The 24,980-nt window shown below is 40.2% G+C and overlaps 2 protein-coding genes across 3 annotated transcripts in view; one reads left to right on the top strand and one right to left on the bottom strand.

Moving 5' to 3' along the window:
• The first annotated feature begins 1,249 nt into the window (after positions 1 to 1,249).
• Positions 1,250 to 18,165, top strand: LOC121897573 (BTB/POZ domain-containing protein kctd15-like). The gene is made up of 5 exons (XM_042412141.1): positions 1,250 to 1,543; positions 7,424 to 7,599; positions 10,551 to 10,695; positions 16,281 to 16,583; positions 17,733 to 18,165. Exons 1-5 carry the CDS (start codon positions 1,517 to 1,519, stop codon positions 17,892 to 17,894), a joined length of 813 nt encoding a protein of 270 aa, XP_042268075.1. The 5' UTR covers positions 1,250 to 1,516; the 3' UTR covers positions 17,895 to 18,165.
• Positions 18,166 to 20,530: 2,365 nt separating this feature from the next.
• The window catches only part of LOC121897884 (transcription initiation factor TFIID subunit 4-like), a 31,302-nt gene continuing 26,852 nt past the window's right edge, over positions 20,531 to 24,980 (bottom strand). For both annotated transcript variants that reach the window (XM_042412665.1, XM_042412664.1), the window contains exon 15: positions 20,531 to 21,777. In XM_042412665.1, the coding sequence (XP_042268599.1) occupies positions 21,616 to 21,777 (162 nt within the window). In that variant the 3' untranslated portion in view covers positions 20,531 to 21,615. The remainder of the gene's footprint in view (positions 21,778 to 24,980) is intronic.

Here is a 24,980-nt window from a genome sequence, read left to right as displayed (position 1 = left end):
AGGGCGACAACATGCAGGACGTTACAGAGTTCAGCTTCTCTACCAATGATGGAACAACAACATGACATCCTGCTGCTGCTGTCACTGTCCTGATGTTTCCCCCCGGAGCCTCCACAGCTTACACACAAAGACAGGAGAGGACGTTCATAACAAATATATAATTACTGCTGGTTCTGATGCACACAGACAGACAGACATGGACATTTTCCACATTACTGTTTGTGACAGATTGATTTTTTTTTTTTTTGTAGCACTTTTTTAAATCAATGTCACAAAGTGTTAAAGGTGTAGAAACAGATGCGGGCAGGCAGGTGTCTTTTTGTCTGGAAACTGTAAAATCTCTGTGACCTTCTGACCTCAGTCTGGGTTTCTCTTGTATCACAGCTCAAGATATAAAAGTGTTGCTCAATTAACTTGAGTTCGGATACTCTGAAGCGAGCAGAGCCAGAGCAGATGTGTGGATCTGATTTGTCTTTTCGGTTGTGGAGGTAAAAAAAAAAAAAAACGAGGCAGTGGAGCTGCTGGATGCTTCAGTAAACTGCAGCAGAAGTGATGAGTGACTGAGTGGGAGTCGGTGGGTGAAATGTGACAGCCGGGAGCCACATCACAGCCCGGCTGAGGTCTCTGCGTAAAGCCGTGCGCACTGGAACACAAAATGGTTCCTGACGGCGCCGAGCGGACCAAAACTCCGCTGAATTATCACTGAATCCGATCCTTTCTCCTGATCTCAGAAAGACGCAGCAGCGCGGAGATATTCTGGATTCATTCCGAGAGATGAGGAGAATAAAACGGATCTGTGTGCGCACCCTCCCGGCGCACATCTCCATCTACCAGTGCGCAATAATTGAAATGGCGCATTTGGCCGCAGGCTGCTGGAAGGGCATAATGCATGACGATAGACGTCATTTGGCTCCAGAGCCAGAGGGATGTTTGGTGTTGCTAAAATATATGAGTTATCGGGCAGAAAGACGTGGATGTGCAGGGCAGACAGTGAAGATGTGTGCAGGCCAGCTCCATATTGGAAACACACAGAAGGAGTAAGAAGCTGCAGAAAACAGATTGTTGTATTTCTCAACAACAAGACGGATTTTTTGTTTGTTTAAAGGCTCAGATGGTTTGATGGGTAATAAATTCCTCTGATAAATCATCCAAGATATTTCTAAACAGGCGGAGGATCGCGCTTTTTTTCTCTCTCTCTTGACAGAAACGAGTTTGGGCGAGAGAACAGAACAAACCGCCCGCGTTATTGTAACCTAATCCTGGCCCCTGGGGGTCTGAAGGGCCCCGGGCGAGACTTCTCTTTCAGCCCTCCTCTTTATTTTTGCGGAGGAGACGCGGGCTGGCTTGGTTTTTTTTTCTCTCCTTCTGCTTCACACACACACACATACACACACACACACACACACACATAGAGACCGGAGGACAGAGAGAGGCAGACTGACGAGGACGTGAAGTGAAGAGCAGCCGGTATCCTCAGATTTACACGCCGGGAGGGAGCACACAGACGCCGGTCTCCATGTCTTCTGTGTCGGTGTCTTCTCAGGTAAGCAGAACCGGTTTGACTCTATGAGAGATTTAAGCGAAAAAGTGTCCCAAGTTTACGATTTCAAAGCCCCCTTATTTCGGAAACATTCGCGGGGGTTTCGAGTAGTCTTGACGCACTGCTCTTTACCGTATCACCAAACTCCCATTTAAAATACACCCGTTTAAAGTCTCCATTGATATCGACACATGTATATATAAAGGATAGAAAAACATTTTGTATTTTCTGTATTGATATTATGCACTCTTAAATTCGGCATACATGAACTGTACCAAAGCTGGACGTATTTAAGCAAAACTTGTAGTTTTACTGTTTGCTCGCCTGTTGTTTCTGCCATCTTTCTCCTTTTAAAAAAGCGCCGAATTTGGCGAAGCGACTTATGAGACTCTGTGATAAAAGTAAAGATTATAGAAACTAATCAGTACTCTGCGGCTTATTTATATCCCAAATTTACCAAATGACCTTTAACTAAAGATAAAAGCTCTTAAATCGTGGTTATGTGATATTTAGCATCTGCCGATCAACAAGTCAACGTTAAATGTTGAGATTTTTTAATGGAGTCTGGCGCGTGACGTTCACACACGAGCGAGACCGGCGTATGAATCTGAACAGGTTATCTCTCCGGATCTGACGATTTCGTAACGATTCAGTTTAAAAGTGTTAAAGTTAACATCCAAAATTTAAAGCTCCCAAAGCTCCGTTTTTTTTTATAGGCCTTCATGTTTAATGTGTTCACATGTGTTCACTTGATTTATAGGCCAGAGTTTGACAGTTTATGTGATTCTCAGCTGGTTTTCCTGATTTTTTTTTTTTTTTTTTTTTTTTTACTGATGCACACTTTCATCATCACAGAACATATTGGATGTAGCTCCTGTTTAGTGTCACTGTGTGTATTTAAAGACATGTCAATCAAATGGAGAGAAAGCTTCCAGTATTTTGATTAGACAGTTTGTAGTCAAGCAGACAGAGATGGAAGAAGTATTCAAATCCTTTACTTATGTAAAAGTACCAATACAACAATGTAAAAATACTTAATTACAAGTAAAAGTCCTGCACAAAAATTCCTGCTTCAATAAAAGTACATAAGTATTATGAGCTTGATGTAGTTAAAGTATTGCAGTAAAAGTACATAAGTATTATGAGCTTGATGTAGTTAAAGTATTTCAGTAAAAGTAGTGGTTTGGTCCCTCTGACTGATATATTATTATATATGACATCATTAGATTATTAATAGTGAAGCATCAGTGTTAGAGCAGCATGTTACTGTTGTAGCTGCTGGAGGTGGAGCTAGTTTACACTACTTTATATACAGTTAGCTAGTTTAGTCCACTGGTTCCCAACCTAGGGGTCGGGCCCCTCCAAAGGGTCAGCAGATAAATCTGAGGGGCGGTGAGATGATTAATGGGAGAGGAAAGAAGAAAAAACAAAGTTCTGATACACAAATCTGTTTTCAGTCTTTGGACTTTTTCTCTCATCTTTGATTTTGTGTAGTATTTAGTGGCATCTAGTGGAAAAAACTTAGCAGAAATGGAATATAATATTCATACGTATGTTTTAATTAGTGTTTAATCACCTGAAAATAGATTGTAGTGTATTTGGTACCTTACAATGAGCCCTTTATATCTACATAGGGAGCGGGTCCTCTTCCATGGAGGCCGCCATGTTGCCCCACCATGTTTCTACAGTAGCCCAGAATGGACAAACCAAACATTGTCTCTAGAGAAGGCCTTATGCGGCCACTGCATACGTTCTTGTACACACTTGGAGGGGGAGGGGGAGGGGGAGGGTGAAGGGTATTCAGTCGGTTGCAATCTGCGACCTCACCTCTAGATGCCACTAAATCTCACACACTGCACCTTTAATCTTTAACAATGTGTTGTATTTTAAAAGCTTGTTATATTATCCATTGTGTCAAATCTGCATCTGAAAAGTAACTAAAGCTGTCAAATAAATGTAATGGAGTGGAAGTATAAAGTAGCATCAAACGGAAATACTCAAGTAAAGTACTTCAATATTCTGCTTTAGTACAGTACTTGATTAAAAGCACTTTCCACCACTGGTTCAGCTCATTAAATGTTTCATCTGGTATCTCTAATGTTACAGCTGTAACATTATGTTAGATTATAACCTGTGACTGAATAACTGGAGCCTGTAATCGTCAGAGAGCTGCAGACGGGAGTGCAGTCGGTTATTTCCTGTGATTCCTGGTGCTCCAGTTTCCAGAGGAGTTCTTTAGTTTCACCACAGCAGCAGCAGCAGCAGCAGACAGAGACAGAAAGAGGAGAGCAGTGTTTGTCAGTTTGGCCCGGGGCGTCGTGCAGGCCGCGGGGCAGAGACTCTGAAAGCTGCAGCCCGCCTCCTGTTCACCTTTCATGCTTCAAAGCTCTTCTTTACAATTGAGAGACTTTCTGTGAAGGGGGGGAGGGGGAGGGGGGGGGGGTCAATTAATCCAGAGTGTGCCTGGCCCTGCAGCCCCTCAGGTCGTCACCATCCTCTGTTTCATCAGCGAGGCTGCCCTCCTCAACCACCGCAGCTCCATGAATATTACATTCATGGAAATCTGGAGACGAGGTTGTTTTTAATCTAACGGGGGAGTCACTTCACCGAAACCCCCCGAGGAGGAGCTACGTCCGACTGTCTGACAGATCCACGACTGTAGTACAGCGAGAAGTACTCACAGTCTTTAGTAAAAGTACTAATATCACAGTGTAGAAATACTGTTACAAGTAAAAGTTTAGAGTCCTGCTTCTGTAAAAATACACAAGTATTATCAGCTTCATGTACTTAAAGTATCACAAATATTATAAGCACCATGTAGTTAAAGTATTGCAGTAAAAGTACAAAAGTACACAAGTATTTTCAGCTTTGTGTAGTTAAAGTATTGCAGTAAAAGTACACAAGTATTATCAGCTTTGTGTAGTTTAAGTATTGCAGTAAAAGTACAAAAGTACACAAGTATTATCAGCTTTGTGTAGTTAAAGTATCGCAGTAAAAGTACAAAAGTACACAAGTATCATCAGCTTTGTGTAGTTAAAGTATTGCAGTAAAAGTACAAAAGTACACAAGTATTTTCAGCTTTGTGTAGTTAAAGTATTGCAGTAAAAGTACACAAGTATTATCAGCTTTGTGTAGTTAAAGTATTGCAGTAAAAGTACACAAGTATTATCAGCTTTGTGTAGTTAACGTATTGCAGTAAAAGTACAAAAGTACACAAGTATTATCAGCTTTGTGTAGTTAAAGTATCACAGTAAAAGTACAAAAGTACACAAGTATTATCAGCTTTGTGTAGTTAAAGTATTGCAGTAAAAGTACACAAGTATTATCAGCTTTGTGTAGTTAAAGTATCACAGTAAAAGTACAAAAGTACACAAGTATTATCAGCTTTGTGTAGTTAACGTATTGCAGTAAAAGTACAAAAGTAAACAAGTATTATCAGCTTTGTGTAGTTTAAGTATCACAGTAAAAGTACAAAAGTACACAAGTATCATCAGCTTTGTGTAGTTTTGCAGTAAAAGTACACAAATATTATCAGCTTTGTGTACTTAAAATATCACAAATATTATAAGCTTGATGTAGTTAAAGTACTGCAGTAAAAGTACCTTTTACTTCAGAGACGGTTCTCTTCACTCAGGCGATGGATCTTCTTCTTCATGTGTCTCTGACTGGATGAAACTTGCTCTCTCTGTTAAATGAAGCCAGTTAGAGAGCCGGCAGCAGAGTGAAGCCTGCAGACTTCAAACAGACGACGGTTCAGACAGCAGCTCTGCAGCAGAGCGGCTCGACTCCTGATAGTCAAAGTTATAGAAGAAACTCAGAGCGAGAAGCTGCTGCGACCAACACATCGTCCTACAGCGACACACCTCACATCACTCAGTTCAGTTCAACACAGGAGCAGCTCGTCCAGACTTTAGAAGTAGATCAGGTTCAATCTGCAGTCTGAGAGATTTATTGAGATATTGAGTTTAAAAGATACGTTAATAATTCTTCAAGTGTGTCTTAAAACAACAGTCAGGTGTCCATATGAACAGTGAAAGAGGTTTTCCTCGCTGTAATCATTCCTCCTGTTCATACTGGATATTAAAAGATCCTTCAAATGTGCTTTCAATGGAAGTGATGGAGGCCAAAATCCACAGTGTGTCCACACAGTCATTTAAAAGTCTCTGTGAAGCTTATATTCAGCTTCAGCAGTCTGAGTTAGTCATATCAAGTGGATATCTGACACATTTACAGTCTTTTTAGCATCAAATTCCCTCTTTGTGTTTCCCTGTTGAGCTGCAGGTGGAAGTATAGTAACAAAAAGAGGAACTTTGGCACTAAAAAGACTGTAACGTTGAAAGATATCTACTTGATTTGACTCATTTGAACAGCTGAAGCTTCATATTAGCTTCAATTAAACTTTTATGAAGGGATCTTCTAATGGTCAGTATGAACAGGAGGAATGATTACAGCAAGAAAAACAGGTTTCAATGTTCATTTGGGCTCCTGACTGTTGTTTTAAGACACACTTGAAAGATTGTGAACTCGTCCTTTAAAGGAGACATCAGGCTTTTATGGATTTATATTCTGTTCTGATGTCGGATGTTAAACATGCTTAAAGTTCCAAAACTTGAGGTGAATGTATGTAGAAATGCTCCCTGCAAGTCAAAATCCAGGGCATCCTCTACTTCCTCCTCATGATGACATCACATTGTTCACACATGCCCACAAACGTCCGTCTGTTCTGTAATCCTCGCTGCTGAGGTTGTTCAAGGTGTCTGCTCTCATATTTCAGATCTGAATTAGCTCAAACATGTACGGGTGTATTTCTTTTGGAGTAAAAAACAAGAAAAATAAGTGAAATCCTGCTACTACTGTTTGTTAATGTAGCCTCTGGAGCTGGAGGAAGCTTCCTGAAGCTGACCAATCAGAACAGAGTGGGCTCATCAGGAGGCGGGACCTTAAAGAGACAGGAGCTAAAACAGCCTGTTTCAGACAGAGGCTGAACTGAGGGGCTGCATAAAGGACCAGTATAAGATAAATAAGGAGTTTTTTAAACTGTAAATCATGCAAATATATGCAGAATATACTTCACATCCTAGAGGACAAAACTGATACACAGTAAAGTTTTCTTTTACTGGTTAAAATAACTTACGAACCTGAAGGTACTGCAATGATTAGTCAATTGATTACTTGACAGAAAATTAATCTGCAACTATTTTGATAATCAATTTTTCAAGCAAAAATGCCAAATATTTGATGTTTCCAGCTTTCCAAATGTTATTTGTCATATATGACAGTTTATTGAATATCTGAACATTTTAATAAGACAAAACAAGCAAACTGAACACATCAGTGGGCTCTGAGAGATTGTGAACGCCAACTTTTCACTATTTACTACAACTACTACTACTACTACTACTACTACTATCACATTTTCCATGTGGTTTTCCATCGTTTAAGCTTTGACTGCTGCTCTTTTAATGACGTCATCTCGTTGTGTCTTCTTCTTCTGCGGTGGTTTAATGGCACCGACTGGAGAATTAGCGCCACCAGCTGTTTATCTCCTAATATTCACACAGCAGCAGTGGATGGAAACAAACATTCAGAATATTTTCTTTTGATCATTTTCTGAAAAGTCAGTTAAAGTTTGAGCTGCGTTTGGATTAAAAACTTCACTAGAAAGCAGTGAGGTGGTTCCTTTTTTCATATTTTAGGGTCATTCATTCATAAAACATGAAAAACAAATGTACATAAAGTGTTTATAAGTTGTCAAAGAAATGTTTCATACAGCAACAATGTCACGTAAGGTCATGAAACGTCTCCTCGCTCTGACGTTGAGCTTGTTGTCAGAGATGTTGTTCAGGTTAAAGGTTTGTTCTGACGTGTTGTTGTCCGTGACAGGAGGGGCGGAGCATGTCCAGGATGTCTCTGAGTCGCTCGCCAGTGTCGCCTATGACCGCCCAGGGCATCCCGTCACCCGCCCAGCTCACCAAGGCCAACGCCCCGGTCCACATCGACGTAGGGGGGCACATGTACACCAGCAGCCTGGCAACGCTCACCAAATACCCCGAGTCCAGGTAAGACCAGGTCAAGGACACCTGTGACAGGTTCATTTTGTTCCTGGTGGTTCTGTTCAGCTCCCATCAGAGACTAAAAATGTTATTGTGAGAGTTTTGTCTGCTTTAGTCTCAGTGTTTCAGCTGTTTTCAGAGAAAAAGCTCTAAAAAGTCACTGTGCACTACCTGCTCAGCACCAAACAGCAAACAGACACAGTTAGCTGTAGACTAGCTGGTGAACATAGTGGAGCATTTAGCAGCTAAAGAGTCAGATATTTCCCTCAGGAGCTGGTGGAGAACAAAAACAGAGCTAAAAGAGAGTGAATATTGGACTTACATTCACCAGGTGGACAGAAACACGACTCCACATGAATGATAATGTTGCTCCGTAACTGCTGGATGTGGAAAATAAGCTTCAACATATTAACTTAAAAAGTGATGATGTGTCAGAGTTCTGCTGAAAACAAGAGGACAAAATGTTCAGGTTTAACTTCAGAGTCGTCTGTACTTTACTGACATCATGTTTGTGTCTTTGTCTCGTGCAGCAAAGTTCATTATTATGCAGAAAGTCACTCGTCTCCTCTTTACACACTGAGAACTGAGTCTAGTTTATGTGACATCATTTCCAAAGGATTTCTGGGAGATTGAGTCTTTATAATTGAACTCTGTACTGTGAGTGTAATGTGAGTATTTGACATATTGGTACATTTGAAAATGTCAACATTACTAGTTAAATTTGCACAGCACACATAATGAAATAATATGATAATAATCCCTCATTTAATGCTTGTTTTATGATATATTTTTTAACATATACTTTACATATTTTGTTTATATAATTTCCTACGTATGAAATATTTTTTATCATATATATATTATATTGTTTAGTTGCAACGATTAGTTGGTTGAAAATGCATCTTATTGATTATTTAACTATTTTGATAATCGATTTAATGCTTTTCTGTATCAAACATGATAATAAACTGATTATTTTTGGATTTTGTACAAAGCAAAACATCTGAAAACGTCACCTCGGACTTTTTGGAGTTTTTGTTTATTTTTGACTTTACTATTTTCTGACATTTTTTAGACCAAATAATTGATTTATTGATTGAAAAAAATAATTGTTAGTTTCAGCTTTAATTCAGATGTCTTATTTTGTTTGACCAACATTAAAAAGCACAAATATATTCATTTTAACACCACATACATACACAAGAAAAGCAGCAAATATTCACTTTGAAGAAGAATTGTTTGGCATCTTTACTTAAAAAAAATTACTTATAAACAATTAATCAATTATCAAAATAGTTGCTAGTAAATTTCCTGTCAAGTCAATTTATTTATAGAGCAAACACATAATAATGAGGATCAAGGGGAGAAAAAATGAAAGTTTAGAATAAAAAAAAATTGGTTAAAATCCTAAAAACACAACAGCAGATATATAATAGAAAAAAACTATAATAATAATAATAAAAGTTATAATAATGATTAATTGATTCCTTGTTTCTGCTCTAACAGAATATAAGAAAAGAGCAAACATGCAGCAGCGTCGTGTCAGCAGCTGACCTTGGATCATTAACTTCCTCTCACATGTTGGTTCAGCTCTGCTTTCCAGTGTGTGAGAATAAAGAGAGAGAGAGAGAGAGAGAGTCAGGGCAGAGGAGGAGGGAGGAGAAGGGGGGGGAGGAGGGGGAGGGAGGGTTTAATTGGGTTTTGGAGGACAGAGAGGAGGTGCACCGGTGGCCTGCAGCGAGGAGGTGAAGCTCCTGCTGCAGCAGCTCCTCGGGGCGGCGAGCAGCGACGGGCCGGGGCTCTTAGAGAAGGACCCGCATTGATTTAAAAAGAAAGGCAGAAAGAAAGCAGAGAAAGAGAGAGAGAGAGAAGTTATTTTGCCCAGAGTGCAAATGAACCTTGACACAGACTTCAAACATCATGAAGGACTTTGTTGAAATTCACATAATGCAGTCCCGAGGTCAGAACTTCATCCTGCAGTGTTCATATGCAGAGAGACTCTCTGACCTCTATACTTAAAGTCTCCCTCCACTCAAAAATATGTTTTATTTTTCTTCTTGTTCCTTCACTGTGATGTTTAAGCTTCGCTGTGCAGAATGATGCATGTGCAGAGTTTGACACTGGGAGGCTGTTTTCACATCGTAGGGGACTACAAGCCTGATGTGTGACATCACGAATAGTTTGGAGCCAGTCGTGGTCCAGTATGCAACTTAGTGTGATGTGGAAACTTGAAGCCTCCGGTGCACAAACACTGAGACTATATTTACATATTCAGATAATCTGGAGGGAGAAGGAGGGGATGTAATTTTATATTTCTAACTAGGTATATTTCTAAAACTGAATCAGATTATTATATATCATATCAGACATTATTATTCAAAGCAGATTGATTTTATGTCTTTAAACATGTCTGTAAGGGAGGCTAGTGCAGATGTTAACCAGACTGCAGCTAACATGCTAGCAGCTCTGTGATGCTCACAATGATAAAGCTAGCATGCTGATATTTGCCTTTCACGCCCTGGAAACTGCTGTCAGGGCAGGTAAGGTCATCAAGTAACATTAAACTTAGTGAAATGTTGTGACGATAGTGTGACTGAGTCCTGGAGCAGCAGGTGAGCCAACTGTCAATCACAGCTGTCAATCAACACCCACACAGCAGACGTCAAAGCTACTATAAGTCTTCAAATCTTATTAACGGGGCAATAATTTCCAAAATTAGAAGACTTTTTAAAAGGGAGTCGGTTGGAGCATCTAGCGGCTGTCGGTGACACTTTGAGGTATCTTCACATTGGCTTCAGGCTCAAGTGGTGGAAGCTGCTGCTCGGATATGAAGGCTTGAGTTTGATCAGTCAGTCATTCCTGGACTCCTGAAACTAGAACTATGTTCCTGTAAAACTTCCAAAGTAAAGTAACCGCAGCCGTGATTCATTCTGATGTTTCTCTGTGTGTGTCTGTAGGATCAGTCGTCTGTTTAACGGCACCGAGCCCATCGTGTTGGACAGTTTGAAGCAGCACTACTTCATCGACAGAGACGGAGATATCTTCCGCTACATCCTCAGCTTCCTGCGGACCTGCAAACTGCTTCTGCCAGAAGACTTCAAGGTACTTCAGCTCAGAAACGATCTGAGAGTCGTAACAATCATCTGCAGTAGAAACAGAATACATACATAATAGAGCTGCTTTTAACTGACGCAGATATGAAATTGATGTTAATATTTTACATCTGATTCTTGGTGAGACGTCAGAGAAGCAAACTGCTTAAAGATTAAAACATCAAACGCTGCTTGTGTTTCCCCCTAAAATCAAACAACAAAAATCTTTGTTGTTGAGTTTTTATTAAAGTCAAACTCAACTGAACTTTGACCCCAAACGCCGTCGTCTGCAACACACATTCAGAGATATTAATAATGAATGAAGTTACAAAGTGTTTTACATGGTTGAACCGGGATTAAAACATTTCAGGACTGAAATAAGGCAAATAAAATCAGACAATTAAAGTGGATTACTTTCTTGATTAATCGATTAGTTTTTTGGTCTTTAAAATGTCAGAAATTGGCGAAAAATGTTGATCAGTGTTTCCCAAATCTCAGGATTCAACCTAAAATATCTAATCAACAGTCCACAACCCAAAGATATTCAGTTTATTATCATAGAAAACTAAAGAAACCAGAAAATACTCACGATTAAGAAACTGGAACCAGATCATTTTAGCATTTTGTCTTTAAGAAAATGACTCATACGATTAATCAATTATCAAAATAGTTTATTTATATATTTATTTTCTATTGATCAGCTGATTGTTGCAGCTTTACACTCATTCATCAAAACTACCACAACATCTGGTAAGCAGTTATTTTATGTCCACGACGTCTCATCTCATGAATATTACATGTTAACCAGCAGTAATTCTCCGCCTGTTTCTTAAAAAAATATTAAAACTTATTAATTGATTATGTAAATAGTTGCTGATTAATATTCTGTCAATCGACTAATCAACTAATTGTTGCAGCTCTAGTTTTTACTGTTTCTGTTCTCAGTGGTGGAAAGTAACTAAGTACATTTACTCAAGTACTGCACTGAAGTACAGCTTTAAGGTACTTGTACTTTACTTGAGTATTTCCATGTGATGCTACTTTCTACATTTCAGAGGGAAATATTGTACTTTCTACTCCACTACATTTATTTGACAGCTTTAGTTACTTTTCAGATGAAGATTTGACACAATGGATAATATAACAAGCTTTTAAAATACAACACATTGTTAAAGATGAAACCAGTGGTTTCCAACCTTTTTGGCTTTTGACGTCTTACAAAAAGCAGTGTGTAGTCGGGGTCACATTTCACATGTTCTTTCCTCTCCCATTAATCATCTCACCACCCCTCAGATTTATCTGCTGACCCTTTGGAGGGGCCCCGATCCCTAGGTTGGGAACCACTGGACTAAACTAGCTAACTGTATATAAAGTAGTGTAAACTAGCTCCACCTCCAGCAGCTACAACAGTAACATGCTGCTCTAACACTGATGCTTCACTATTAATAATCTAATGATGTCATATATAATAATATATCAGTCAGAGGGACCAAACCACTACTTTTACTGCAATACTTTAACTACATCAAGCTCATAATACTTATGTACTTTTACTGCAATACTTTAACTACATCAAGCTCATAATACTTATGTACTTTTACTGCAATACTTTAACTACATCAAGCTCATAATACTTATGTACTTTTACTGCAATACTTTAACTACATCAAGCTCATAATACTTATGTACTTTTACTGCAATACTTTAACTACATCAAGCTCATAATACTTATGTACTTTTACTGCAATACTTTAACTACATCAAGCTCATAATACTTATGTACTTTTACTTAAGCAGGATTTTTCATGCAGGACTTTTACTTGTAATGGAGTATTTTTACTTTGCTGTATTGGTACTTTTACTAAAGTAAAGGATCTGAGTACTGAATAGTGTTTTATACGGAGAGGATGAAGACAGTAAATGTCCACTGAAAGCTGATTCCATCCTGATTGTTTACAGTCATTTTAAAACAGTGAAAACAGTCGTGTTTTTATCTCAGCTGCTGTATCGACTGACTCTGTAACGATGAGCCGTGGCTCACAGCGAATCCAGCAAAGATATGCAAAGATGGAGAAACATGACCTTGAGGTGAAAGAAATTATTTGTCTTTGTCCAGCAGCACATCGTTATCTTGGTTAGTCTGAGCAAACAGCAGCGAGTCTTTTAACGCTGAGGAAACTTTAATCAGCGCGGCGCTGCGCCCGAGGGCTGCACAGCTCCATCCAGTGTAGCTTACAGCACAGACGAGTGTGTGTTTTACTAAATTAATGTGCGAGGTGTGTGTCTGAGTGAACCGACGTGTCTGTTCATGTGTGTGTATGTGTGTGAGTCAGCGGGCATATTGCATCTCTCTCATCTCCCTCCCTGTAGTTAGCGAGCGCTGCCTCTGTTATTCTGTGCTCAGGATGACTAAAAAGCCCCGCAGACACAACCCCTTTTTATAAAACACATCTATCCCTCGCTTCCAGCCTGCGATGGGGGAGGAGAGGAGGGGGCAGGGAGTGAAGGAGGCGAGGCTTTGATACAGCGTGAAGCCTCGGGCCAGCAGCAGCTCCTCGTCAGGAACAGTATGGAGGAAAAAGCCAGAAAAAAACAAAAAAAACAAAACACAAGAAGCCTCCTCTGTATTTTACCAGCGGAGGAAGAAGCACTCAGATCTGTTACTGCAGGAAAAGTTGGCACAACACAGTGAAATAATGCTTCATTATAGTGCTTATATCCTTCAGTACATTATGCAGTGGTGGGAGAAGTATTCACATCCTTTACTTTAGTAAAAGTACCAATACAGCAATGTAGAAATACTTCATTACAAGTCCTACATGGAAAATCCTACTACAGTAAAAGTACATAAGTATTATGAGCTTGATGTAGTTAAAGTATTGCAGTAAAAGTACATAAGTGTTATGAGCTTGATGTAGTTAAAGTATTGCAGTAAAAGTACATAAGTATTATGAGCTTGATGTAGTTAAAGTATTGCAGTAAAAGTAGTGGTTTGGTCCCTCTGACTGATATATTATTATATATGACATCATTAGATTATTAATAGTGAAGCATCAGTGTTAGAGCAGCATGTTACTGTTGTAGCTGCTGGAGGTGGAGCTAGTTTACACTACTTTATATACAGTTAGCTAGTTTAGTCCAGTGGTTCTCAACCTAGGGGTCGGGCCCCTCCAAAGGGTCAGCAGATAAATCTGAGGGGTGGTGAGATGATTAATGGGAGAGGAAAGAAGAAAAAACAAAGTTCTGATACACAAATCTGTTTTCAGTTTTTGGACTTTTTCTCTAATCTTTGATTTTTGCTGAAATATTGGATCATTTGAACATTTATTGAAATGAAAGCATGTGAGAAGTTTAGAGGGAAAAATCACTATTTGGTGGAGCTGTTAACAACTCATAGACATGTGAAATGTGACCCCGACTACACACTGCTTTTTGTAAGACGTCAAAAGACAAAAAGGTTGGAAACCACTGGTTTCATCTTTAACAATGTGTTGTATTTTAAAAGCTTGTTATATTATCCATTGTGTCAAATCTTCATCTGAAAAGTAACTAAAGCTGCCAAATAAATGTAGTGGAGTAGAAAGTACAATATTTCCCTCTGAAATGTAGTGGAGTGGCATCAAATGGAAATACTCAAGTAAAGTACAAGTACTTCAAAATTGTACTTCAGTATAGGTACTTATTCGCTGCTCAAAACACTGACTGTTCATTACAGACTTGCTGTAACTTCGACTGTAACAGTTCAGACTGAAATATCTGAACAACTATCAAAGAAATTGCTGAGAAGTTTTATTCAGATATTCTTGTAATGGAGTATTCTTACGTTGCTTTATTGCAGGTGTGTAATCGTTGCAGGAGACGGGGGGGGGGGGTCACGTCCCCCCCAAAATATGAAACACAGGACTTTGTTCCCCTCTCACAGTATTTGTAATTGACACATCAGATTCCCCCAAAAAGCTGAAAGAAAGCTGATTTGTTCCCTCAATATTCAGTGTTAAACCGAATCCAAACACACAGGATGTTCATCATTCACAGAAAAACCTGCTGCGTCTCGTTTCTGTTCATGTTCGGGTCCGTCCTGTAGGTCCAGAGGGCCGCCGCTGCTTCAGCCCCGAATATTATGAGCCGAGCTGCATGTTTCTGCTCCTCAAAACTGGTATTTTAATTTAACAGAGAGGAACTTAAATGTGTTGCTGCATATAACCAGGCTGTGGATGTATTTACAGGCAGTAATGTTATTGTTTACAGTGAGCGGAGCGGTTTCCAGCATTTCAGGCTTTTCTCCACATTTCAGCAGAGAGATTTGTCCATAATGAAAGCTGCAGACAGTTTGCATAGCTTTAAGTAACACACACACACACACACACACACACACACACACAGAGCTCTCCAACATCACAAATCCACCTTCATGTATTTTACTGCTTGTACTTCTCCAGTATTTCACATCTATTAAACAGCCTATTGAAACGTCCATCAAAACACAGCTATTAATGCGACTCGGGCGAGTCTGTAACATGTCAGATTAACGTCTGAGTCTCACGATAACGTCGTTCAGGTGTCACTGAATGTAATCTGGGATGTTGCAGAGACGTCAGTGCTGATGCTGTTTGTTGCTCACAGCTGCTGTGCGTCAGATTCTTTTCCTTTCGACTTTATTAAACACCTGCAGCGTCACGACAGCAGCAGAAACCATAAGAGTGTGTCTTTTTAAATTGTAGAGAGCGATGTGTGCGTTTACACGTGTGGGCACGGCAGCGGTGACGTCATTAACATCAGGATCTGACAGTGATGGATGTGTGTTCTGCTGCACGTCCGACAGCTCAGCTGTTACACACTGATTGCAGGTTTATAAGGTGGGATTGATGGTAATAAAGCAGCCTCTTATAGATGAATCCTGAGCTCCATCAGAGCTGACTGGATATATTTATTTTAAGCTAAAAGTCCAAGATAAGCTGCATTACATACATAATGCAATTTCAGTGTTTTAATTGTGTTTTGGGGCTGCAGAGGTGAACTCTCTAGCTGCTCAGACAAACCTGCCCCCCCCCCCCCCCCCCCCCCCCCCCCCGTACCTCTAGTATTATCTCTCCATTCATAAAGATTTATGTTTATTTGTCCAGGTTTGGAGATTTCTATCTCAGAGATTTCAATACTTTGGCTCCTCAACAAACCTGATCATTTATTTGGTTGATTTTCTACCAAAAATATGATGACTATGAATAACCTAGTGCACCCCCCCTCCCACTGGGTCCCCCCCAGTGTCTGACTGTACTGTATTGGTGCTTTTTACTGAAGTAAAGGATCTGAATACTTCCATCATTGATCCAAAGTGATGAAAACAAGTGCAGTCCTTTCCTGCTCACACTTGTAAATGTTTTACTTCTGTTTGATTAGTTAGTCATTCTTCTTTGGGTTTTTTTTTGGTTTGTTTGTTTGTTTTTGTCCCCAATCCTCTTCCTCCCTCTTTCAAGTGTCTTCTGGCGCTTACCAGGCTGTCATAGTAAATATAAAACTGTTCCTAGTGTCTCGCCTGGTGAAATTAAGACACTTGAGTCATCTGGTCTCTAACGGTGCGCCTCTCTGTCCCGTCAGGACTTCCCTCAGCTGTACGAGGAGGCTCGTTTCTACCAGCTGACCCCGATGGTTCGGGAGTTGGAGCGCTGGCAGGCGGAGCGCGAGGCCCAGCGGGCGCCGCTCTGCGAGTGTCTGGTGGTCCGCGTCACGCCCGACCTGGGCGAGAGGATCGCGCTGAGCGGGGAGAAGGTGCTGATCGAGGAGATCTTCCCGGAGACCGGTGACGTCATGTGCAACTCGGTGAACGCCGGCTGGAACCAGGACCCCACGCACGTCATCCGCTTCCCCCTCAACGGATACTGCAGACTCAACTCCGTGCAGGTTGGTTCCCATGACAACGTCTCTGCTGCATCACACGTACTTTTAAAGGCTCGGTTCACCCAAATCACACACAATAGATATATTTACTACAGTAGCATCTATCCATGTAGATAGATTTGGTTTCATGTGTCGAGGTTTTGAGATTTCTGGAGGCCTAAAGAAGTTAGAGAAGTGAGCTTGTGACTGGGAGGATAAAACCTCCCTCATTACCACCACCGAGATGCCTTTGAGCAGGGCCCTCAACCCAAACTGCTCCAGTGGCCAGCAGATCAGACTGTGGTTGTACTGGGCAGCTTCCAGGTGTGAATGTGTGTAAGTGTGATCAGAGCGTTCCTGCTAAAGAGAGGCGTCCTCTCAGTGAAACTTCCCTGAATAAATAAAGGTTTTAAGTTAAATGGAATTTAGTTTTTTGGGGGATTTTACTGCTTTCAGATAATTTGGAGAAAATACAGAAGTAAAAAGCGAAGTAAAGACAAATTTAAGGAAGTGAAAAGAGAAACTGGCAGAAAGAAAGAAGAAAACAAAAGAGTGAGAAAATAAAGAAGAAAGAAATATGAAAGCAAAAAATATTTGACAAATTAAGAGAAAGGCTGTAACTCTGAAGATAATTGAAGTCATTCTTGTTAACAGCAGTTTGACAAAAAAAAAACCCTGACTCAAGGTCCACTTACTGGCTGTTTCTGGAGCTTTTTCTCATTGAAAACTCAGAAGAAGCTATTAAGGGAACTTTTAAAGCAGCACTGACTGATTATTTGGTCACTTTGGGAGCAACTAAACGAGCTGAAAACACAACAGTAACAAATTTTTAAAGAAAAATCTGAAAAAAACCCAAACATTATTTATTATTATTATGTAACTATGCTGATAGTTTTTAGTCCAGGTTTTGAGATTTCTGCCTCTACACCAATTAAAATAGAGTTGAAAGGAATTGAGTTTGAAAAATGACAAATTAGTGGGCAGAAAATTAGCATAACTGCTGCTGCTACGTGCAATAATCAACATGTATTAACATATTTTTAAATGTTTTTGTATGTTTATATTTTGCACATTGAGTTGGGAGTAACGTTTACTATGAACACCTGCGCCTGGTGCTGCAGATCATCTGAAAAGACTTTTAACAGCCGTCTGCGTTTTTGTGTGTGTCCGCAGGTCCTCGAGCGTCTGTTTCAGAAAGGTTTCAGCATCAAGGCGTCCTGCGGCGGAGGAGTCGACTCGTCCCAGTTCAGCGAGTACGTCTTGTGTCGCGACCTGAGACACAGCCAGTCCATCAACAGCACTCCCATCCGGATCAAACAGGAACCTCTGGACTAATGACAAACTCATATACAGTCATTTTATTCACATCCGGATCCTTCAAAATGTCTTCTGGAGCTGCTCTTAGCGGCGGCGCTGAGCTGAGAAACCTCAAGATTTAAAAATATCACAAGAGTTTTAACAGACATTTGACTCTGCTGCAGATCACAGAGCTTTGGTTTGAGCCTGACGACCAGGTGAAAGAAACAATACGTACATAAAACAGCTGTCACATGTAGATATTTATGTAATAAGAATCTCTCTTTGATATTAAAGGACGGGTTCACAATTTTTCATGTCTGTCTTAAAACAACAGTCAGGAGCTGAGATGAACAGTGAAACCTGTTTTTCTTGCTGTAATCATTCCTCCTGTTCATACTGACCATTAGAAGATCCCTTCATAATGACCTTACAATGGAAGTGATGGAGGACAAAATCCACAGTCCTCCTTCTGTACAAAAATGTATTTAAAAGTTTATCTGAAGCTAATATGAAGCTTCAGCGTCCAAATGAGTCAAATCAAGTAGATATCTTTCAACGTTACAGTCTTTTTAGTGCCAAAGTTCCTCTTTTTGTTACTATACTTCCACCTGCAGCTCAACAGGGAAACACTGTCCGAGGAAACACAAAGAGGGAATTTGATGCTAAAAAGACTGTAAATGTGTCAGATATCCACTTGATATGACTAACTCAGACTGCTGAAGCTGAATAGAAGCTTCACATCAACTTTTAAATGACTGTGTGGACACACTGTGGATTTTGGCCTCCATCACTTCCATTGAAAGCACATTTGAAGGATCTTTTAATATCCAGTATGAACAGGAGGAATGATTACAGCGAGGAAAACCTCTTTCACTGCTCATATAGACACCTGACTGATGTTTTAAGACACTTGAAAAATTGTGAATGTGTCCTTTTAAACAGCTCGCTTGGTGAATATTGTCTACTGTGTATACAAATGAATGGAAAGGTCATTTTTATAAGTGTGTGAGGATGCCGCGGGGCGCATAATTTAATTCTTTTTATATAACTGTCATTTTGAAAATGTATATTTAATGTATTTGTTAGCTTACTTTGTGTGACACTTTTTAATTTGTACAGATGTATTGATAAAAAGATAAAAAAAAGCTCTCGGCCGTCTTGTTTTTACGTCGCAAAATTCTGCAAAATCCAGATGAAATCAAACCTGCTTCTTTATCATTTTCTTTATTTCATTTTTTTTGCAAAGGTACAAACAACTGTAAAATTGCATTGCCTGAAATGCGTCAGGATTGAATACAGAATGTAGGAAATATAAATAGTCGCAAAAATTGTGTCCTTCCAACAGATGATACTTTAGCTAGGTGCTCTGAAGCCCCCCGACAGACTGAATACAGTACATACACCACAGCTTCAATTATCAGTTAGAGCTATATACTATACAAACCAAATGCCCGTTATGGGGGAAAAAAAAACATTTAAAGCGTTAAAAACCTTCAATGTACACACCCTTTCCAAAAAAGTCTTCTTAAAAACTGCCTTTCAACAGCAAACTGTGAAGCAAAACTGCATATTCAACTACTAGGACAAATTAATATTTTCAACAGTACAAGGTCAATATTTTCAGACTGTGATTTGTATTCTAATGTTTTCATAGTCGCACGTTGAGCTAAAAGTTAAATCACACGTCAGCCGGGATGAAGAGGAGGAGGAGGAGGAGGAGGAGGAGGAGGAGAGGAAACTGCAGGAATGTTTGTTTGATCCGAAGAGGAGTTAAATGTTTGTTAGCCTTCATGAATGCAGCCTGAGTGAGTTTTTTACTGTCTGTAGGAGAGCCAGCTCCCTGTGATGACTGGAACTTAAAAACTGTCAAAAGTGAATCGTTCGTGTTAAAGGAAAAGTTCAACATCTGTTCTCTTCCTGGCAGATGAGTCGGACGTTCAGATCGATTCCTCTCTCGCGTCGTAAAATATGAAGCTAGCGGCTGGTTAGCTTAGCTTAGCATAAAGAGTGGAAACAAGTGGAAACTGCTAGCCTGGCGCTGTCCAAAGGTAACAAAATCCACCTACTAGCACCTTTAAATCTCTTTAATGTATCTCGTTGAGTTTTAACTGATGACCATCGAGCTAATGAGTCCATGTTTGTGACGACAGTACGATGCTGTCCTCATAAAGGCCTTTAAAGCTGCAACGATTAGTCCATTAATCAATTAGTTGATTGAAAAAAAAAAGACTAAAATTATTATTTGATTATGAAAATAGTTGCAGGTTAATTTTCAAAGGAAAAGTGCCAAAAATTGTAGTTATAGTTTGACATTTTGCTGCAATGATTAGTCAAATTATTGATTAATCAATAGACAGAGGATTAATCACAACCATTTTGATAATTGAGTAATCATTTTAGTAATTTTTTTTATTCTGGTTTCAACTTCTAAAATATCTCATATGAATAGTTTTGGACTGTTGGTCAGACAAATGAGACATTTGAGGAAAATCACCTTTGACTGAATTTTCTTATAAATTTTCACATTTTATTTGTTAAATTGTAAATTTACACAACTTCCCTTTAAAACAACAAGGTGAATTTTGCACTTTAGTTTTTGTTCAGATTAAACAAACAAGATATAACATGTTAATGAGAGAGCTTTAGAAGTGCTGGTAAGTAGATTTTGTTATCTTTGGACAGAGCCATGCTAGCAGTTTCCACTTGTTTCCAGTCTTTATGCTAAGCTAAGCTAACCAGCTGCTAGCTATAGCTTCATATTAAGACACGAGAGAGTAATCAATCTGAACATCTGGCTCTCTGCCAGAAAGAAAACAAACGTTAAACTTTTCCTTTCAACCTTTCAAGTCTGTCGAGTGTCACCGTCCTCAGCATGATTATCTCTCACACACACACACACACACATTGAAAAACACACACACACACACACATTAAAATGATCTACCAACCAACTCTCCAACTGTTCTGTTACCTTTCATACGACCAGCGAAGCTTCACAGTAGTCGCGGTACACACTCCTCTGACAACAACACACACTCACACACACATACACACACACACATACATACACACGCACACTATGCTGAATAAAACATTCCCTAAACTCGTTCCCACCCTGTAGCTGTAAGATGAGTTAAAATGCAGGTTGAGTGAGTGAGCGTACCAGCCTCTCTACAGTCGAGACTTTCTCACAGATCTGACCATGATTAGAAAACTCAAAAAAAACAAAACAAAACAAAAAAAAAAACAAAACAAACTGAGCAGCCCACGAGCCCGGCGTCCTGAGTGGGTAGCTGAGTGGGCTGCTGATCGCGAGAGACGGAAATAAAATCTTATGTTGCTATGGAGAGGTGAGGAGAGCTCAGACTCGAAGGCACCTCTTTAGGTACAGCGCTGGAGTCGAAACAAGAAGAATCCTGGCAGCGTTGGCAGCAGGATCTGCTCATCTCACAGTCTGGAAAACACTTTGAAACTCTCGGTTAAGAGTGCCTCGTTTCAGACCTGCAGCATTCACACTTCAACTCTGCGTGTTTTTTATATATCTGTCGTTATTAACAAACACCGAGTTGAGAAGTTTTGTGCTGTCTCAAGCTAGGCACGAGGATGAGCTAAAATGAGACGAAAAGGTCGATGTAAAAGTAGAGGTGAGCGTTCAGGTGACAGACTGAGGATGAGGATACGTGTGGGGGGGAGCAGGTGTAAGTGTAATCCAGTTTGAGATCTGCAGTGGGCCGAGGTCGCTTCCTTGAGGGACACCTTATTTGAGTAGCGCCTTGTAGAGCATTAGCGAGCGCGCCGTGGTGCGGTCCTGCTCCAGACAGAAGATGAAGTCCCTGAGGTTAACTCTCGTGATCCGCTGACGGACCTGCTGTCGGGAGGAGGCGGCGGGGGAGGAGCCTGCGCCCGAGCCTGAAGCCACCTGGAGGGGAAGAGACAGAAGAGTGTTAGACCCAGACTGGGTTGGCGGAGTCCACCTCCAGCCTCCTGAGACTGAAGTGTGAAGACAAACAGACACAAATAAGAATTCAGCACAAGACAAAGCTAAAAAATTCACTGAGGAAAGTCACAGTACTTCATTTTTAAACTGAAATATTAAAACAGACCAAGAATCACATCAACACCACAGCTGGAGATGGAAACCAGTTGCTTTTTGCAGCTGGATTTATTTTGTCCACTTCCTGAAAGTCATTTAGCTCAAATTCAATCAGTTCTTCAATAATGCAGTAGAAACGATTAGTCGATCAGTTGATTAGTCAGCTGTCATATTTCAAGCAAAAATACAGATTGTTTCACTTTGGACAGAGTCAGGCTAGCAGTTTCCTCCTGTTTCCAGTCTTTATGCTAAGCTAGGCTAATGGTCTCCTCATCTTCTCATCTAACTCTCCCAGGGCTGCAACTTATGATTATTTTCATTATCAATTAATCTACTGATTATTATCAGTTAACCATTTTGTCTATAAATGTCAGAAAACAGTGAAAAATGTGTTTTATAGATCCCAACAGTCAAAGGTGACGTCCTAAAATGTCTTATTTGTCAGACTAACAGTTTAAAAACCCCAAAATATTCAGTTTACTGTCACGTTCGATAAAGAAAAGCATCAAATTATCACATTTAAGAAGCTGGAACCAGCTAATTTTTGGCATTCTTGCTTAAAAAATTAATAAAACAAGTATTTGATTATCAAAATAGTTGTAATTAATCTTCTGTTGACTGACTAATCAATTATTTGTCTAATTATTGCAGCTCTGAAATAAGCATATTTCACAAAATGTCAAACTATTGATTAAAGATTCTTGTTATCAGGTATCATCTAAGATTATAATTTCTTTACTTTGATAGAAAAACATTAAAACATGTCATGTTTAATATTTTCTGACATTTTATTGACCAAATCGATTAGAGATAATCATTGCTAGATTAATTGATGCTCTATTAAACTCTACTGGAAACCTGGAGTTTAGACTGAGTGGTGGTTTTGTATTTTCTCACACTATAATGTGTTTGATCAGAACTCCCCTGCTTTAACCTCTGCAGTGTTGGTTTTATCTGCAGACGCACCTGAATCATCAGTAACAGCATTAATTTATATCTCCCACACTAATCACTCTTTCAGTCCAGACCTGTGAGGATCACCACACCTTCCTAGTCTAAGGTGTGTTTGCAGCCTGAGGCCAGGTAACGCCCGGCCCCTGCAGCTATCAGCCAAACACAACTCCTCTGCACTCCCAGAGATGTTGCTCCAACAAGCCCTCTTTCCCAAAATGGTCTATTAAACAGAAAGTCACAGTTCAGAGCGTTAATGACTCGGAGCGTCGCTTCCCATGCACCCAATGTCCCCGGGGCGAGCCGAGCCTCTCCGAGAGCCTCACAAACGAACTTCTGTTTGAAACAGAAAAACGTGGGAGTGAGCAGTTTCCTGAATTGACCCCGAGGTGACGGTAGAGAAATACGGCGCTATGAGGGTGGCGGGACAAGGACGGTTTACCTGACAGGACATTGAAAGAATAACGCTCACAGTGAACTTCACCCCGGCTGAGAACGGCCTGAGACATAAACCGTTTTACACTCTTCTCCCACGTGGCACCATATGATGTTTGGAGCCAGCGGTGCAAACTATTGTACAGACAACTGAGCTACTATTTTCTGCAGGAGCAGAGCCTGAGGGCTGAACCAACACAAGACCAACTGAAAAACCAAAGGGAGAATTACTTTTACATTTAAATTTAAGGCAACGAGCTCCCCTCACTACCTTCTGACAACATTTCCTACTATACCCAAATAAAACGATATTTCTCGGCCTCGCTTTGTCGTGTGTATCTGATCTTTTCCAGCTGCAAGCGACGCAATAAATCCCTCATCGAGTGTATATGAGAAGGTGGTTGAGTAGACTTCCAGGGTGGAGACGACCAGGGCGTCTTTCTGGGAGTTAGAGGGGAATATTTTTGGGTGAGAGGCCAATGAGAGGGGGAAGGGTCAATGATTGCTTCTAATGCTTTAGAAATAGAGTCAAAAAATTGATTTCCAGAATATAAATAATGTGCATCAATGCAGCTGCTTGCATCTATCACACAGAGGAAAGACGTCAGAGGTTTAGTTTTAGACAGCCTGTCCAGCCTGACCAGTATATTCCATGAATGAGTTTAAACTGGATAAGACGGTGACGGCCACAGATACCACCACAGAATAAGAAGTGTTGGTTCCAGCTTCAGCTTCAGCTGATTTATATCTTTGTAAACTGAAGCTCTTTGAGTTTTGGACTGTTGGTCAGACAAACAAGATGTTTGAAGATGTTTGGGCCCTTTTTTTTATGACTTTTTGACATTTCATAGAGTAAACAAGTCATCGTGAGAATAATCTGAAGATTAATAGATGATGAAAACAATCATTGGCTGCAGCTCTAACTGACGGAGGTGTTTCTTAAAAGAGCAAAAGGTCTTTCTCCTAAACCTGATCTGCTCTCTCTCTGTGTAATTAAAACACTGTTTCAAGTCTCTCAGCTTCCGCATTTTATAACTGTACGCATAAACCAGCCTATATGTACACTTTGAAGCTTCCTCTCTCGGCTTCTGTGGAGCCAGCAGCTGAAAAGCTATTGTACGGAGAACTGGGCTGCCATTTTGTGCGGGAGCGGAGCCTGAAGGCAGAGCTGACAGCAGAGGATAGGAATGAAGCTCCAGGTCCATACAGGAACACAATCAGAGCATTACGAAGCTACACAGCCTGCAGGCATGTCAACCTGCTTCACACATACACGTCTGCACGCACCATACACACACAGGTGTGGCTTCTATACTGGGATCACACACTATGTCCATAAATGTCACCAGTTTGTTCATTTATAGACTTAAACTTGCTTTAACTTATGTTTTGTCTGCTTGTTTTCAGTAGAAACGAGTAGTGAACACAACACTTACATGTTGAACTTGTTAGCAAACAGTTGCTTATTTTCCACATCCAGCAGTTACGGAGCAACATTATCATTCATGTGGAGTCGTGTTTCTGTCCACCTGGTGAATGTGAGTCCAATATTCACTCTCATTTAGCTGTTTTTACTCTCTACTGACTCCTGAGGGAAATATCTGGCTGTTTGGTGCTGAGCAGGTAGTGTACAGTGGCTTTTT

Source organism: Thunnus maccoyii, chromosome 5 (genome assembly GCF_910596095.1).
Source record: "Thunnus maccoyii chromosome 5, fThuMac1.1, whole genome shotgun sequence".
NCBI classification, from domain to species: Eukaryota; Metazoa; Chordata; class Actinopteri; order Scombriformes; family Scombridae; genus Thunnus; species Thunnus maccoyii.
This window is presented reverse-complemented; position numbering and strand designations above follow the sequence as displayed.

Coding starts and splice junctions, on each gene's coding strand:
- LOC121897573 (XM_042412141.1), top strand. CDS start 1,517: ATGTCTTCTGTGTCGGTGTCTTCTCAG. Junction 10,696..16,280: donor TTCTGCCAGAAGACTTCAAG/GTACTTCAGCTC, acceptor CTGTCCCGTCAG/GACTTCCCTCAGCTGTACGA. Junction 16,584..17,732: donor GCAGACTCAACTCCGTGCAG/GTTGGTTCCCAT, acceptor GTGTGTCCGCAG/GTCCTCGAGCGTCTGTTTCA.